A 16,083-nucleotide genomic window follows, 5' to 3' on the forward strand; every position below is an offset into this window, starting at 1 on the left:
ATTGTGTCTGATCCAGGAAACCATGCTGACTGTGGTCTGTTGTACTGTGTCCGATCCAGGAAACCATGCTGACTGTGGTCTGTTGTATTGTGTCCGATCCAGGAAACCATGCTGACTGTGGCCTGTTGTATTGTGTCCGATCCAGGAAACCATGCTGACTGTGGTCTGTTGTATTGTGTCCGATCCAGGAAACCATGCTGACTGTGGCCAGTTGTACTGTGTCCGATCCAGTAAACCATGCTGACTGTGGCCTGTTGTACTGTGTCCGATCCAAGAAACCATGCTGACTGTGGTCTGTTGTATTGTGTCTGATCCAGGAAACCATGCTGACTGTGGCCTGTTGTATTGTGTCCGATCCAGGAAACCATGCTGACTGTGGCCTGTTGTATTGTGTCCGATCCAGGAAACCATGCTGACTGTGGCCTGTTGTATTGTGTCCGATCCAGGAAACCATGCTGACTGTGGTCTGTTGTATTGTGTCCGATCCAGGAAACCATGCTGACTGTGGCCTGTTGTACTGTGTCCGATCCAGGAAACCATGCTGACTGTGGTCTGTTATACTGTGTCCGATCCAGGAAACCATGCTGACTGTGGCCTGTTGTATTGTGTCCGATGGAGGAAACCATGCTGACTGTCGCCTGTTGTACTGTGTCCGATCCAGGAAACCATGCTGACTGTGGCCTGTTGTATTGTGTCAGATGGAGGAAACCATGCTGACTGTGGCCTGTAGTATTGTGTCCGATCCAGGAAACCATGCTGACTGTGGCCTGTTGTATTGTGTCCGATCCAGGAAACCATGCTGACTGTGGCCTGTTGTATTGTGTCCGATCCAGGAAACCATGCTGACTGTGGCCTGTTGTACTGTGTCCGATCCAGGAAACCATGCTGACTGTCGCCTGTTGTACTGTGTCCGATCCAGGAAACCATGCTGACTGTGGCCTGTTGTATTGTGTCAGATGGAGGAAACCATGCTGACTGTGGCCTGTTGTACTGTGTCCGATCCAGGAAACCATGCTGACTGTGGCCTGTTGTACTGTGTCCGATCCAGGAAACCATGCTGACTGTGGCATGTTGTATTGTGTCAGATGGAGGAAACCATGCTGACTGTGGCCTGTTGTATTGTGTCCGATCCAGGAAACCATGCTGACTGTGGCCTGTTGTACTGTGTCCGATCCAGGAAACTATGCTGACTGTGGCCTGTTGTACTGTGTCCGATCCAGGAAACCATGCTGACTGTGGACTGTTGTATTGTGTCCGATCCATAAACCATGCTGACTGTGGCCTGTTGTATTGTGTCCGATCCAGGAAACCATGCTGACTGTGGCCTGTTGTATTGTGTCTGATCCAGGAAACCATGCTGACTGTCGCCTGTTGTATTGTGTCCGATCCAGGAAACCATGCTGACTGTGGCCAGTTGTACTGTGTCCGATCCAGGAAACCATGCTGACTGTGGCCTGTTGTACTGTGTCTGATCCAGGAAACCATGCTGACTGTGGCCTGTTGTATTGTGTCAGATGGAGGAAACCATGCTGACTGTGGCCTGTTGTACTGTGTCCGATCCAGGAAACCATGCTGACTGTGGCCTGTTGTATTGTGTCAGATGGAGGAAACCATGCTGACTGTGGCCTGTTGTACTGGGTCCGATCCAGGAAACCATGCTGACTGTGACTTGTTGTACTGTGTCCGATCCAGGAAACCATGCTGACTGTGGCCTGTTGTATTGTGTCCGATCGAGGAAACCATGCTGACTGTGGCCTGTTGTACTGTGTCCGATCCAGGAAACCATGCTGACTGTGACCTGTTGTACTGTGTCCGATCCAGGAAACCATGCTGACTGTGGCCTGTTGTATTGTGTCCGATCCAGGAAACCATGCTGACTGTGGCCTGTTGTATTGTGTCCGATTCAGGAAACCATGCTGACTGTGGCCTGTTGTATTGTGTCCGATCCAGGAAACCATGCTGACTGTGGCCTGTTGTATTGTGTCAGATCGAGGAAACCATGCTGACTGTGGCCTGTTGCATTGTGTCATATGGAGGAAACCATGCTGACTGTGGCCTGTTGTATTGTGTCCGATGGAGGAAACCATGCTGACTGTCGCCTGTTGTACTGTGTCCGATCCAGGAAACCATGCTGACTGTGGCCTGTTGTATTGTGTCAGATGGAGGAAACCATGCTGACTGTGGCCTGTTGTATTGTGTCAGATGGAGGAAACCATGCTGACTGTGGCCTGTAGTATTGTGTCCGATCCAGGAAACCATGCTGACTGTGGCCTGTTGTATTGTGTCCGATCCAGGAAACCATGCTGACTGTGGCCTGTTGTACTGTGTCCGATCCAGGAAACCATGCTGACTGTCGCCTGTCGTACTGTGTCCGATCCAGGGAACCATGCTGACTGTGGCCTGTTGTATTGTGTCAGATGGAGGAAACCATGCTGACTGTGGCCTGTTGTACTGTGTCCGATCCAGGAAACCATGCTGACTGTGGCCTGTTGTATTGTGTCAGATGGAGGAAACCATGCTGACTGTGGCCTGTTGTACTGTGTCCGATCCAGGAAACTATGCTGACTGTGGCCTGTTGTACTGTGTCCGATCCAGGAAACCATGCTGACTGTGGACTGTTGTATTGTGTCCGATCCAAGAAACCATGCTGACTGTGGCCTGTTGTATTGTGTCAGATCCAGGAAACCATGCTGACTGTGGCCTGTTGTACTGTGTCCGATCCAGGAAACCATGCTGACTGTGGCCTGTTGTATTGTGTCAGATCCAGGAAACCATGCTGACTGTGGCCTGTTGTATTGTGTCCGATGGAGGAAACCATGCTGACTGTGGCCTGTTGTATTGTGTCCGATCCAGGAAACCATGCTGACTGTGGCCTGTTGTATTGTGTCCGATCCAGGAAACCATGCTGACTGTGGCCTGTTGTATTGTGTCCGATCCAGGAAACCATGCTGACTGTGGCCTGTTGTATTGTGTCCGATGGAGGAAACCATGCTGACTGTGGCCTGTTGTATTGTGTCCGATCCAGGAAACCATGCTGACTGTGGCCTGTTGTATTGTGTCCGATCCAGGAAACCATGCTGACTGTGGCCTGTTGTACTGTGTCCGATCCAGGAAACCATGCTGACTGTGGTCTGTTGTACTGTGTCCGATCCAGGAAACCATGCTGACTGTGGCCTGTTGTATTGTGTCCGATCCAGGAAACCATGCTGACTGTGGCCTGTTGTACTGTGTCCGATCCAGGAAACCATGCTGACTGTGGCCTGTTGTACTGTGTCCGATCCAAGAAACCATGCTGACTGTGGTCTGTTGTATTGTGTCCGATCCAGTAAACCATGCTGACTGTGGCCTGTTGTACTGTGTCCGATCCAAGAAACCATGCTGACTGTGGTCTGTTGTATTGTGTCTGATCCAGGAAACCATGCTGACTGTGGCCTGTTGTATTGTGTCCGATCCAGGAAACCATGCTGACTGTGGCCTGTTGTATTGTGTCCGATCCAGGAAACCATGCTGACTGTGGCCTGTTGTATTGTGTCCGATCCAGGAAACCATGCTGACTGTGGTCTGTTGTATTGTGTCCGATCCAGGAAACCATGCTGACTGTGGCCTGTTGTACTGTGTCCGATCCAGGAAACCATGCTGACTGTGGCCTGTTGTATTGTGTCCGATCCAGGAAACCATGCTGACTGTGGTCTGTTGTATTGTGTCCGATCCAGGAAACCATGCTGACTGTGGCCAGTTGTACTGTGTCCGATCCAGTAAACCATGCTGACCGTGGCCTGTTGTACTGTGTCCGATCCAAGAAACCATGCTGACTGTGGTCTGTTGTATTGTGTCTGATCCAGGAAACCATGCTGACTGTGGTCTGTTGTACTGTGTCCGATCCAGGAAACCATGCTGACTGTGGTCTGTTGTATTGTGTCCGATCCAGGAAACCATGCTGACTGTGGTCTGTTGTATTGTGTCCGATCCAGGAAACCATGCTGACTGTGGTCTGTTGTATTGTGTCCGATCCAGGAAACCATGCTGACTGTGGCCAGTTGTACTGTGTCAGATGGAGGAAACCATGCTGACTGTGGCCTGTTGTACTGTGTCCGATCCAAGAAACCATGCTGACTGTGGTCTGTTGTATTGTGTCTGATCCAGGAAACCATGCTGACTGTGGCCTGTTGTATTGTGTCCGATCCAGGAAACCATGCTGACTGTGGCCTGTTGTATTGTGTCCGATCCAGGAAACCATGCTGACTGTGGCCTGTTGTATTGTGTCCGATCCAGGAAACCATGCTGACTGTGGTCTGTTGTATTGTGTCCGATCCAGGAAACCATGCTGACTGTGGCCTGTTGTACTGTGTCCGATCCAGGAAACCATGCTGACTGTGGTCTGTTATACTGTGTCCGATCCAGGAAACCATGCTGACTGTGGCCTGTTGTACTGTGTCCGATCCAGGAAACCATGCTGACTGTTGCCTGTTGTATTGTGTCCGATCCAGGAAACCATGCTGACTGTGGCCTGTTGTACTGTGTCCGATCCAGGAAACCATGCTGACTGTGGCCTGTTGTACTGTGTCCGATCCAGGAAACCATGCTGACTGTGGCCTGTTGTACTGTGTCCGATCCAGGAAACCATGCTGACTGTGGCCTGTTGTATTGTGTCCGATCCAGGAAACCATGCTGACTGTGGCCTGTTGTACTGTGTCTGATCCAGGAAACCATGCTGACTGTGGCCTGTTGTATTGTGTCCGATCCAGGAAACCATGCTGACTGTTGCCTGTTGTACTGTGTCCGATCCAGGAAACCATGCTGACTGTGGCCTGTTGTATTGTGTCCGATCCAGGAAACCATGCTGACTGTGGCCTGTTGTATTATGTCCGATCCAGGAAACCATGCTGACTGTGGCCTGTTGTATTGTGTCCGATCCAGGAAACCATGCTGACTGTTGCCTGTTGTACTGTGTCTGATCCAGGAAACCATGCTGACTGTGGCCTGTTGTATTGTGTCCGATCCAGGAAACCATGCTGACTGTGGCCTGTTGTATTGTGTCTGATCCAGGAAACCATGCTGACTGTCGCCTGTTGTATTGTGTCCGATCCAGGAAACCATGCTGACTGTGGCCAGTTGTACTGTGTCCGATCCAGGAAACCATGCTGACTGTGGCCTGTTGTACTGTGTCTGATCCAGGAAACCATGCTGACTGTGGCCTGTGGTATTGTGTCCGATCCAGGAAACCATGCTGACTGTGGCCTGTTGTTTTGTGTCAGATCCAGCGAGCATATCTCCACTTTCAGCCCTGGGGGGAAGGATAGAAGCATGGGTGGGGGAATGGCGTGTGGTCGGGGATGGGATGTGGATGCTGATGGAGGGTGGGGCTGAGGTAAGTTTTAAGGATGGGGATGGATTTGGGGCCCAGTGAGGCTGAGGACTGACGTGACCCTTTTGCGCACAGGTTACCGTTTGCTGGTGTTGGGATTACTCCTGACCTTCCTGCTTGTCCCAGCTCTGGTAATGGCTGCCCTCTGCTATCGGAAACACCAGGAGCAATTCTGTGGCCAGATCGGCTTTGTCCCACCTTTCACACGCAGGTATCCCTTCCCCCCATCCCCTGCCCCCTCCTCCATCTATCTCCTCCTCCACTTCCCTCTTCCTCTTTCTTCTCTGTTCCCGCCTCCCTTCCTCCCCCAACCCATCCCCTCCCTTCCCATCCCTATCCTCTCTCCCTACTCCTTCCCCTTTTACCTTTCTACCACTTGGCTGGCATCTCATTCCACTCTCTCACCACCCTCTGTGAAGATGTTTCCCTTCATGCTTCCCTTAAACTTTTCACTTTTCACCCTTTACCCATGACATCTCGTTGTAGTCCCACCCAACCTCAGAGGAAAAAGCCTGCTTGCATTTACCCTATCAATACCCCTCATAATTTTGTCTTCCTCTATCAAATTCCCCCTCAGTCTTGATCGAATAAGTTTGGATTTTATTGCTTGTAAAATAGAAGACTGAAGATGAGGTTTGACAGAGGAATAAAGTCCTATCTTATTTAATCTATCCTTATAACTCGGGTACTTCAGACCCAGCAACATCCTAGTAAATTTTCTCTACACTCGTTCAACCTTGTTTATGTCTTTCCTGTAGGGAGGTAACCAAAACTTCATACAATGCTCCATATTAGGCCTCACCAATTTCAACATTATATCCCAAATCAAGTACTCATAGCAATACAGACAAAATGCTGGAGAAACTCAGCAGGCCAGGCAACATCTATGGTAAAGAGTTAACAGTTGACGTTTTGGGCTGAGACCCTTCATCAGGCACAGGCAGAGAGGCAACCATCTGCAATGCCTCCCTGGCTTCTCCCACAAAGCCAATGTCAAATCCAATTTACTACCTCATCCTGGATGCTGAGCGACTGAACCTTCTTGGCCAACCTCCTATGTGGAGCCTTCTCAAGTGTCTTGCTAAAGTCCATGTAGACAGCATTAAATGCCTTACCTTCATCCACTTTCCTGGTAACTTCCTTGAAAAACTATATGGTTGGTTGGAGGCAACCTACCATGCATGAAGCCATGCTGACTATCCTTAATCTGTCCACATCCATCCAAATACTCATATAGAATACCTTCCAATAACTTTCCCATAACTGATGTAAGGCTCACCGGCCTATAACTTCCTCATTTACTTTTAGAGCCTTTCTTAAGCAATGGAACAACATTGGCTCTCCTCCAATCCTCTGGTACCTCACCTATCACTAGGGATGATTTAAATGTCTCTGCTGGGGCCCCTGCAATTTCTGCACTAGCTTCTCAGAGTGACTCCTGACTCTCAGTCCCTATTGACCCTTTCCCGGCACTGCCTGCTATTCCATACACTCAGTAACTGTGTTCTCTTCATACAGGGGTGCGGGGTACCCTCCCCCTGAACACACAACCATTCCGCTGAGGGAACTGCGGCTAAGTAAAGCCCCAAGCAGGGTGAGTACAGAGAGTGAGGCTGCTGTTCTGACCGGGAACAAGGGTTGCCAACCCTATCAGAACCTTCTAGACCATTCCAAGGATGGTGGTAGGTGGAAGGAGTAAGAAACCTCCCCGTGCTCCGGCCAGAAGGGGTCACTGTTAATGAAGGGTTTGACCAAAACCTCCCCATGGGTGGATTCCACAACCCTTCCCGAACCTCACCCCACCCCTCCCCTCCCAGACGTCACCCGTCCCCTCCCCTCCTTGGACCTCACCCATCCCCTCCCCTCCCAGACGTCACCCCCTCCCCTCCCCTCCTTGGACCTCACCCATCCCCTCCCCTCCCAGACGTCACCCCTCCCCTCCCCTCCTTGGACCTCACCCATCCCCTCCGCTCCCAGACGTCACCCCTCCCTTCGCCTCCTTGGACCTCACCCATCCCCTCCCCTCCCCGGCCCTTCCCAGACTTCGCCCCACCCCGGACCTCACTTCACACCTCCCCTCCCCTCCTTGGACCTCACCCATCCCCTCCCCTCCCTGGACCTCAACCCTCCCCTCCCCAGACCTCACTTCACCCCTCCCCGGACCTCACCCCACCCCGGATCTCACCCATCCCCTCCCCGGACCTCACCCCTCCCCTCCTTGGACCTCACCCATCCCCTCCCCGGACCTCACCACCCCTCCCCTCCCCTCCCAGACGTCACCCCTCCCTTCGCCTCCTTGGACCTCACCCATCCCCTCCCCTCCCCGGACCTCACCCCTCCCCTCCTTGGACCTCACCCATCCCCTCCCCTCCCTGGACCTCAACCCTCCCCTCCCCAGACCTCACTTCACCCCTCCCCGGACCTCACCCCTCCCCTCCTTGGACCTCACCCATCCCCTCCCCGGACCTCACCACCCCTCCCCTCCCCTCCCAGACGTCACCCCTCCCTTCGCCTCCTTGGACCTCACCCATCCCCTCCCCTCCCCGGACCTCACCACCCATCCCCTCCCCGGACCTCACCACCCCTCCCCTCCCCTCCCAGACGTCACCCCTCCCTTCGCCTCCTTGGACCTCACCCATCCCCTCCCCTCCCCGGCCCTTCCCAGAATTCGCCCCACCCCGGACCTCACTTCACCCCTCCCCTCCTTGGACCTCACCCATCCCCTCCCCTCCCTGGACCTCACCCCTCCCCAGACCTCACCACCCCTCCCCGGACCTCACCCCACCCCGGATCTCACCCATCCCCTCCCCGGACCTCACCTCACCCCTCCCCTCCCTTCCTTGGACCTCACCCCACCCCGGATCTCACCCATCCCCTCCCCTCCCCAGACCTCACCACCCCTCCCCTCCCTTCCTTGGACCTCACCCATCCCCTCCCCTCCCTGGACCTCACCCATCCCCTCCCCTCCCTGGACCTCAACCCTCCCCACCCCAGACCTCACTTCACCCCTCCCCTCCTTGGACCTCACCCATCCCCTCCCCTCCCCGGACCTCACCCCTCCCCTCCTTGGACCTCACCCATCCTCTCCCCGGACCTCACCTCACCCCTCCCCTCCCTTCCTTGGACCTCACCCCACCCCAGATCTCACCCATCCCCTCCCCTCCCTGGACCTCACCCTACCCCGGATCTCACCCATCCCCTCCCCTCCCCAGACCTCACCCCACCCCGGACCTCACCTCATCCCTCCCCTCCCCTCCCAGACGTCACCCCTCCCTTCGCCTCCTTGGACCTCACCCATCCCCTCCCCTCCCCGGCCCTTCCCAGACTTCGCCCCACCCCGGACCTCACTTCACACCTCCCCTCCCCTCCTTGGACCTCACCCATCCCCTCCCCTCCCTGGACCTCAACCCTCCCCTCCCCAGACCTCACTTCACCCCTCCCCGGACCTCACCCCACCCCGGATCTCACCCATCCCCTCCCCGGACCTCACCTCACCCCTCCCCTCCCCTCCCTTCCTTGGACCTCACCCCACCCCGGATCTCACCCATCCCCTCCCCTCCCCGGACCTCACCCTACCCCGGATCTCACCCATCCCCTCCCCTCCCTGGACTTCAGCCCACCCCGGATCTCACCCATCCCCTCCCCTCCCTGGACCTCACCCCACCCCGGATCTCACCCATTCCCTCCCCTCCCCGGACCTCACCCCACCCCGGATCTCACCCATCCCCTCCCCTCCCCAGACCTCACCACCCCTCCCCTCCTTGGACCTCACCCATCCCCTCCCCTCCCTGGACCTCAACCCTCCCCACCCCAGACCTCACTTCACCCCTTCCCTCCTTGGACCTCACCCATCCCCTCCCCTCCCCGGACCTCACCACCCCTCCCCTCCCAGACGTCACCCCTCCCTTCGCCTCCTTGGACCTCACCCATCCCCTCCCCTCCCCGGCCCTTCCCAGACTTCGCCCCACCCCGGACCTCACTTCACACCTCCCCTCCCCTCCTTGGACCTCACCCATCCCCTCCCCTCCCTGGACCTCAACCCTCCCCTCCCCAGACCTCACTTCACCCCTCCCCGGACCTCACCCCACCCCGGATCTCACCCATCCACTCCCCTCCCCGGACACCCCTCCCCTCCCCAGACCTCACCCCACCCCGGATCTCACCCATCCCCTCCCCGGACCTCACCTCACCCCTCCCCTCCCCTCCCTTCCTTGGACCTCACCCCACCCCGGATCTCACCCATTCCCTCCCCTCCCCGGACCTCACCCCACCCCGGATCTCACCCATCCCCTCTCCTCCCCGGACCTCACCCCACCCCGGACCTCACCTCATCCCACCCCTCCCCTCCCTGGACCTCACCACCCCTCCCCTCCCCTCCCAGACGTCACCCCTCCCTTCGCCTCCTTGGACCTCACCCATCCCCTCCCCTCCCCGGCCCTTCCCAGACTTCGCCCCACCCCGGACCTCACTTCACACCTCCCCTCCCCTCCTTGGACCTCACCCATCCCCTCCCCTCCCCAGACCTCACCCCTCCCCTCCCCAGACCTCACTTCTGGGGTGAGACCCCACCCCGGATCTCACCCATCCCCTCCCCGGACCTCACCCCTCCCCTCCTTGGACCTCACCCCTCCCCTCCTTGGACCTCACCCATCCCCTCCCCGGACCTTACCCACTCCATCACGAAGTAGATTGTGAGGTCAAGAGTCCTTCTTATGAGATGAGGAAACTGTTCAATAACAACGCGATAGAAGCTGAGCTCAAGCCTGGGGGGATGTGCTTTCAGACCAGCATTTCCTGCCCAGTGGGAGAGCGCACAAGAGAGACTGTCTGGGGTCTGAGATAATGGAGACACTTTACCGAGACGGTGAGAGAGACTGTCTGGGGTGGGAGGGGTCTGTCGGGTTCAGACTTCTGGATCACTTCAAAGGAAGGTATGACTGAACCAGAGGGTGACCAATATCTTTGCGGGTAGGTTTGCTAGAGTTGTTTTGAGCGTTTAAACTAATTTGGCAGGGGGATGTGAACTGGAGTGATAGTGCTGAGGATAAGGGAGTTGGTTTACAGACAGGCAGTGTGTAGTGAGACAGCAAGGAAGGAGAGGCTGATGACAGGGTTAAACTGCAGTCAACAGGATGAGTTGAAATGTAAAAGGGGGTCAAAATCAAAAATGGTGAATGCAGGTCTGAAGGCATTACATTTGGACTCGTGCTGTGTGCAGAATCAGGTAGATGATCGTGTAGCACAGTTAGAGATTTGCAGTTGTGATGTAGGCACTACGGAGTAGTAGTGAGGAAAGATTACATCTGTGAGTTTAACATCCAAGGATACGCATTGTATCAAAAGGACAGGCGGGTAGGCAGAGAGCGTGGGGTGGCTCTGTTAGTAAAAGATGAAATCAATCCTTAGAAAGAGGTGACATAGTAGCCTCCTGTGGGGTAGAGTTAACAAACTGCAAGGATAAAAAGACCCTCGTGGGAGTTATATACAGCCCTCCAAACAGTAGTCAGGATGTGGGCTGCAGTGTACAACAGGAGAGAGACAATGCAGGTTGAAAGGGCAATACTCATGGGGATTTCAGTATGCAGGTATTTTGGAAAAATCAGGTTGGTGCTGGATCCCAAGAGATGGCATTTGTAGAATGCCTACAAGATTGATTTTTAGAGCAACTGGTGGTTGAAACCATTCTGGATTGGGTGTTGTGCAATGAACTGGAATTGATTAGAGACCTTAAAGTAAAGGAACCCTTGGGGGTCAATTGTTAAAATGTGGTTTTTGGGGTACTTAAAGGCATGTGTCATCAAATACACTCAAAAACTTCTATAGATGTACCGTGGAGAGCATTCTGACAGGCTGCTTCACTGTCTGGTATGGGGGTGGGGGGAGGGCTACTGCACAGGACCGAAAGAAGCTGCAGATTTAGTCGGCTCCATCTTGGGTGCTAGCCTACAAAGTACCCCGGACATCTTCAAGGTGTGGTGTCTCAGAAAGGCAGTGCCGACTGCCTTTATGACGACTGCTTTATCGAGGCAGCGAGAGAGAGTGTGTGGGGTGTGTTCATCTGAGATTTTACTGGCTGTTTACTCTAGCAGCGAGAGAGAATATATGTATTTCTTCAGTATTATTTCTTCAGGATCGCATCATATGGTGGGTCAGGTTTGAGGGTTCGAATGGCCTACTCCTGTGTCCTAAAGTTTGATTTCTTCATGCAGCCAGTGCCATGTCATCCTCCACCTCCGTCTGGTTCTCCGGTTCTGTCTCGTCTGATACCTCCATCTCGTCCTCCACCTCCGTCTGGTTCTCCGGTTCTGTCTCGTCTGATACCTCCATCTCGTCCTCCACCTCCGTCTGGTTCTCCAGCTCCGTCTCGTCCTCCACCTCTGTCTGGTTCTGCAGCTCCATTTGGTTCTCCGGCTCTGTCTCGTCTGATACCTCCATCTCGTCCTCCACCTCTGTCTGGTTCTCCAGCTCCGTCTCGTCCTCCACCTCTGTCTGGTTCTCCAGCTCCGTCTCGTCCTCCACCTCCGTCTCGGTGTAGTCTACGTCAATTACAGCTGGTCAGTGTGGTCCAGCCGATGCTGGCTGTGGACACCAGAGTGGACGCTGGGAAGGTGAGTGGGCAGCTAATCAATACGGAGACCAGAGAGTGGGGGAGGGGCAGTGCAATGCAATATATAATAATAAAAACTGTAAGTTATAATAAGAACAAACACGAGGAAATCTGCAGATGCTGGAAATTCAAACAACACACACAAAATGCTGGTGGAACACAGCAGGCCAGGCAGCGTCTATAAGGAGAAGCACTGTCGACATTTCGGGCCAAGACCCTTCGTTAGTCCTGACGAAGGGTCTCAGCCCGAAACATCGACAGTGCTTCTCCCTATAGATGCTGCCTGGACTGCTGTGTTCCACCAGCATTTTGTGTGTGTAGTTATAATAAGAAGCCCATATATTAAAAAATTAAATTGAACCAATAGTGCAAAAATAGAGGGAGAAAGTAATACTGGGGTAATTTCATGGGTTCACTGTTCATTCAGAAATCTGAGGGTGGAGGGGAAGAAGCTGTTCCTGAAAGCTGTGTGAGTCTTCAGGCTCCTGTACCACCACCTTGATGTAACAATGAGAAGAGGGCATGTCCTGGGTGATGGGGGACCTTATGTAGTACCAAAACAATTAAATTAGTAATTAAATGGCTAACTAAACTCATCTCTTCTGCCTACACAATCTTTGTGTCCCTCAATTTTTCTCACATGTATATGCCTATCTAAGCATTTCTTAAAATTCCCTAATGTTTCTGACTCTACCACCACCCCAGGCAGCACACTCCAGGCATCCTCCATTTTTATATTAAAAAAACTTGTCCCTTATATTGCCTTTGAACCTACCCCCACTCACCTTCAACACATGTCCTCTGGTATTAGACATTTCAACCTGGGGAAAACATATTGTCTGTCTACTCTATGCCTCTCATAATCTTATCAACCTCTATCAGATCTCCCCTCAGCCTCCGCCAGTCCAGAGAAGACCCCTCAAGTTTGTCCAACCTCTCATTAGAGTACGTGCCCTCCAGGCAACATCCTGATAATTCTGTTCTGCACTTTCTACAAAGCGTCAACATCCCTCCTATGATGGGGCGCCCAGAACTCCAGTACAGTGCAGTACTCCAGAAGTAGCCTAACTAGAGTTTTGTAAAGTTGTATTTTGAATGATCAGACCAGGGTAGGAGTTGCATTGTGAATGGCAGTACATTGTGGAGTGTTGCAGAATAGAGGGACATAGGGTCACAGAGAGACAGGGTGGTGAAGAAGGCTTTTAGCTTAGAGACCTTCATCAGTCAGGGCACTGAGTACAGGAGTTGGGAGGTTGTGGTGTAGTTTGTAAGCCTTTCCCTGGCTACCCCCTTATTCTTGATATACTTATGGAATGGCCTGGTTTCTCCCTAATCTTACCTGTCAAGGATATTTCATTGTTTGTATTCATTGGTGCTCAGCTCACTAAAGGAAGGGCGGGGGTACAATAGAGAGAGTGCAAAGGAGATTTACAAGGATGATGTTTGGATTAGAGCGCTAGGGAAATTCTAAGCAGTTTCTAGAGTAGGTTACACGAACGGCACAACATTGTGGGCTGAAGGGCCTGTCATGTCTGTAGATTTTCTATGTTTCCATTTTGCTGTCCTAATTTGTTTCTCAGTGTTTCCATTACACCCTCCATATTCAATGCCATTTCCAGTACACAAGTGTGAAGGAGATTGATACTCCCCATCCGATGCAACAGAACAGTACAATAAGATAAAGAACACAATAATTTAAAAAAACAATAAATATAAATACATAAGGTAGCTTATATGCACAGATTGATTGTATGTCCTTAAAGTGATACTAGGCACGGTCATGGAGGGATTGTCTACTGAGTGTCTGTGAGTGGAAGTTAGGAACAGGAAGGAGTCAATAACTCTACTGGGTGCTTTTTATAGACTACCCAATAGTAAGAGGAACATCAAGGTGCAGATGGGAATAGAGATTCTGGAACAGTGCAGTCATAACAGGGTTCTCGTGGTGGGGGATTTTAATTTCCCCAATATTAATTGGCATCTCCCTAGAGCAAGGGGTTTAAATGGCGTGGCGTTTGTTAGGTGTGTACAGGAAAGTTTCCTAACACAGTATGTAGATAAGCCTACAAGAGGAGAGGCTGTACTTGGTTTCATATTGAGAAATGAACCTGGTCAAATGTCAGGTCTCAGTGGGAGAGCATTTTGGAGATAGTTATCACAATTCTATTTCCTTTACCATAGCATTGGAGAGAGATAGGAACAGACAAGTAAGGGAAATGTTTAATTGGAATAAGGGGAAATATGAAGCTATCAGGCAGGAACATGGAAGCATAAACTGGGAACAGATGTTCTCAGGGGAATGTATGGCAGAAATGTGGCAAATGTTCAGGGGATGTTTGTGTAATGCCATTAGGCTTTACAATTCAACTGCCAGGACTTAAGAACTTTTTAAAGCTATTATTAATGCTTTTTGAGCTAGTGATTTAGATGCATATCATATTATTACTGAGTTAAGTATTGTATTGTATGTAATGAGTTTTTGCTACAACAAGTGTACGGGACATTGGAAAAAATGCTGAATTTCCCCATGGGGATGAATAAAGTATCTATCTATCTATCTATCTATCTATCAAAGGTATGTTCCAATGAGACAGGGAAAGGATGGTAGGGTACATGAATCATGGTGTACAAAGGCAGTTGAAAATCTTGCCAAGAAGAAAAGCTTACAAAAGGTTCAAAAAACTAGGTAATGATAGACACCTAGAAAATTATAAGGCTAGCAGAAGGAGCTTAAGAATGAAATTAGGAGAGCCAGAAAGGGCCATGAGAAGGCCTTGGCAGACAGGATTAAGAAAAACCCCAAGGCATTCTACAGGTATGTGAGGAACAAGAGGATAAGACGTGAGAGAATAGGATCAATCAAGTGTGACAGTGGAAAAGTGTGTATGGAACCAGAGGAGATAGTGGAGGACTTAATGATTACTTTCCTTTAGTATTCACTATGGAGAAGGACCTTGGCGATTGTAGGGATGACTTACAGTGGATTGAAAAGCTTGAGCATATAGATGTTAAGAACGAGGATGTTCTGAAGCTTTTGGATAGCATCAAGTTGGATAAGTCACTGGGACTGGATGAGATATACCCCAGCCTACTGTGGGAAGCGAGGAGATTGCTGAACCTCTGGCAATGATCTTTGGATTATCATTGGGGACAGGAGAGGTTCTGGAGGATTGGAGGTTTGCAGAGTTTGTTCCCTTATTTAAGAAAGGGAGTAGAGATAGCCCAGGAAATTATAGACCAGTGAGTCTTACTTCAGTGGTTGGTAAGTTGATGGAGAAGATCCTGAGAGGCAGGATTTATGAACATTTGGAGAGGCATAATATGATTAGGAATAGTCAGCATGGCTTTGTGAAATGCAGGTTGTGCCTTAAAAGCCTGATTCAATTTTTTGAGGATGTGACTAAGCACATTGATGAAGGAAGAGCAGTAGATGTAGTGTATATGGATTTCAGCAAGGCATTTGATAAGGTACCCCATGCAAGGCTTATTGAGAAAGTAAGGAGGCATGGGATCCGAGGGGACTGGCTTGCCCACAGAAGGCAAAAAGTGGTTGTAGACGGGTCATATTCTACATGGAGGTCGGTCACCAGTGGTGTGCCTCAGGGATCTGTTCTGGGACTCCTTCTCGTCATGATTTTTATAAATGACCTAGATCAGGAAATGGAGGGATGGATTAGTACATTTGCTGATGACACAGAGGTCGGTGGGGGGTGGGGGGGGTGTCGTGGACAGTGTGGAGGACTGTCAGAGGTTACAATGGGACATTGATAGGATGCAAAACTGGGCTGAGAAGTGGCAGATGGAGTTCAACCCAGATTAGTGTGAGGTGGTTCATTCTGGTAGGTCAAATATGCTGGCAGAATGTAGTATTAATGGTAAGACTCTTGGCAGTGTGGAGGATCAGAGGGATCTTGGGGTCCGAGTCCATAGGACACTCAAAGTTGTTGTGCAGATTGACAGTTTTGTTAAGAAGGCATATGGTGTAGTGGCCTTAATTAACCATGGGACTGAGTTCAAGAAATGAGAGGTAATGTTACAGCTATATAGGACCCTGGTCAGACCCCACTTGGAGTACTGTGCTCAGTTCTGGTCGCCTCACTACAGGAGGATG

At 51.6% G+C, this 16,083-nt stretch overlaps 1 protein-coding gene across 7 annotated transcripts in view; it reads left to right on the forward strand.

Moving 5' to 3' along the window:
* LOC140726056 (disintegrin and metalloproteinase domain-containing protein 19-like) overlaps positions 1-16,083 on the forward strand; it is a 156,330-nt gene that overhangs the window by 121,496 nt on the left and 18,751 nt on the right. For 4 of the 7 annotated variants that reach the window (XM_073041955.1, XM_073041957.1, XM_073041958.1 and 1 more), the window contains 3 exons: positions 5,441-5,576; positions 6,884-6,959; positions 11,575-11,973. In XM_073041955.1, the coding sequence (XP_072898056.1) occupies positions 5,441-5,576; positions 6,884-6,959; positions 11,575-11,973 (611 nt within the window). Of the gene's footprint in view, positions 1-5,440; positions 5,577-6,883; positions 6,960-11,574; positions 11,974-16,083 lie in introns of those variants that run through there. The other 3 variants (XM_073041960.1, XM_073041961.1, XM_073041962.1) reach the window with 3 other exon arrangements.

This window comes from Hemitrygon akajei, chromosome 4 (genome assembly GCF_048418815.1).
Source record: "Hemitrygon akajei chromosome 4, sHemAka1.3, whole genome shotgun sequence".
In the NCBI taxonomy this organism is placed as follows: Eukaryota; Metazoa; Chordata; class Chondrichthyes; order Myliobatiformes; family Dasyatidae; genus Hemitrygon; species Hemitrygon akajei.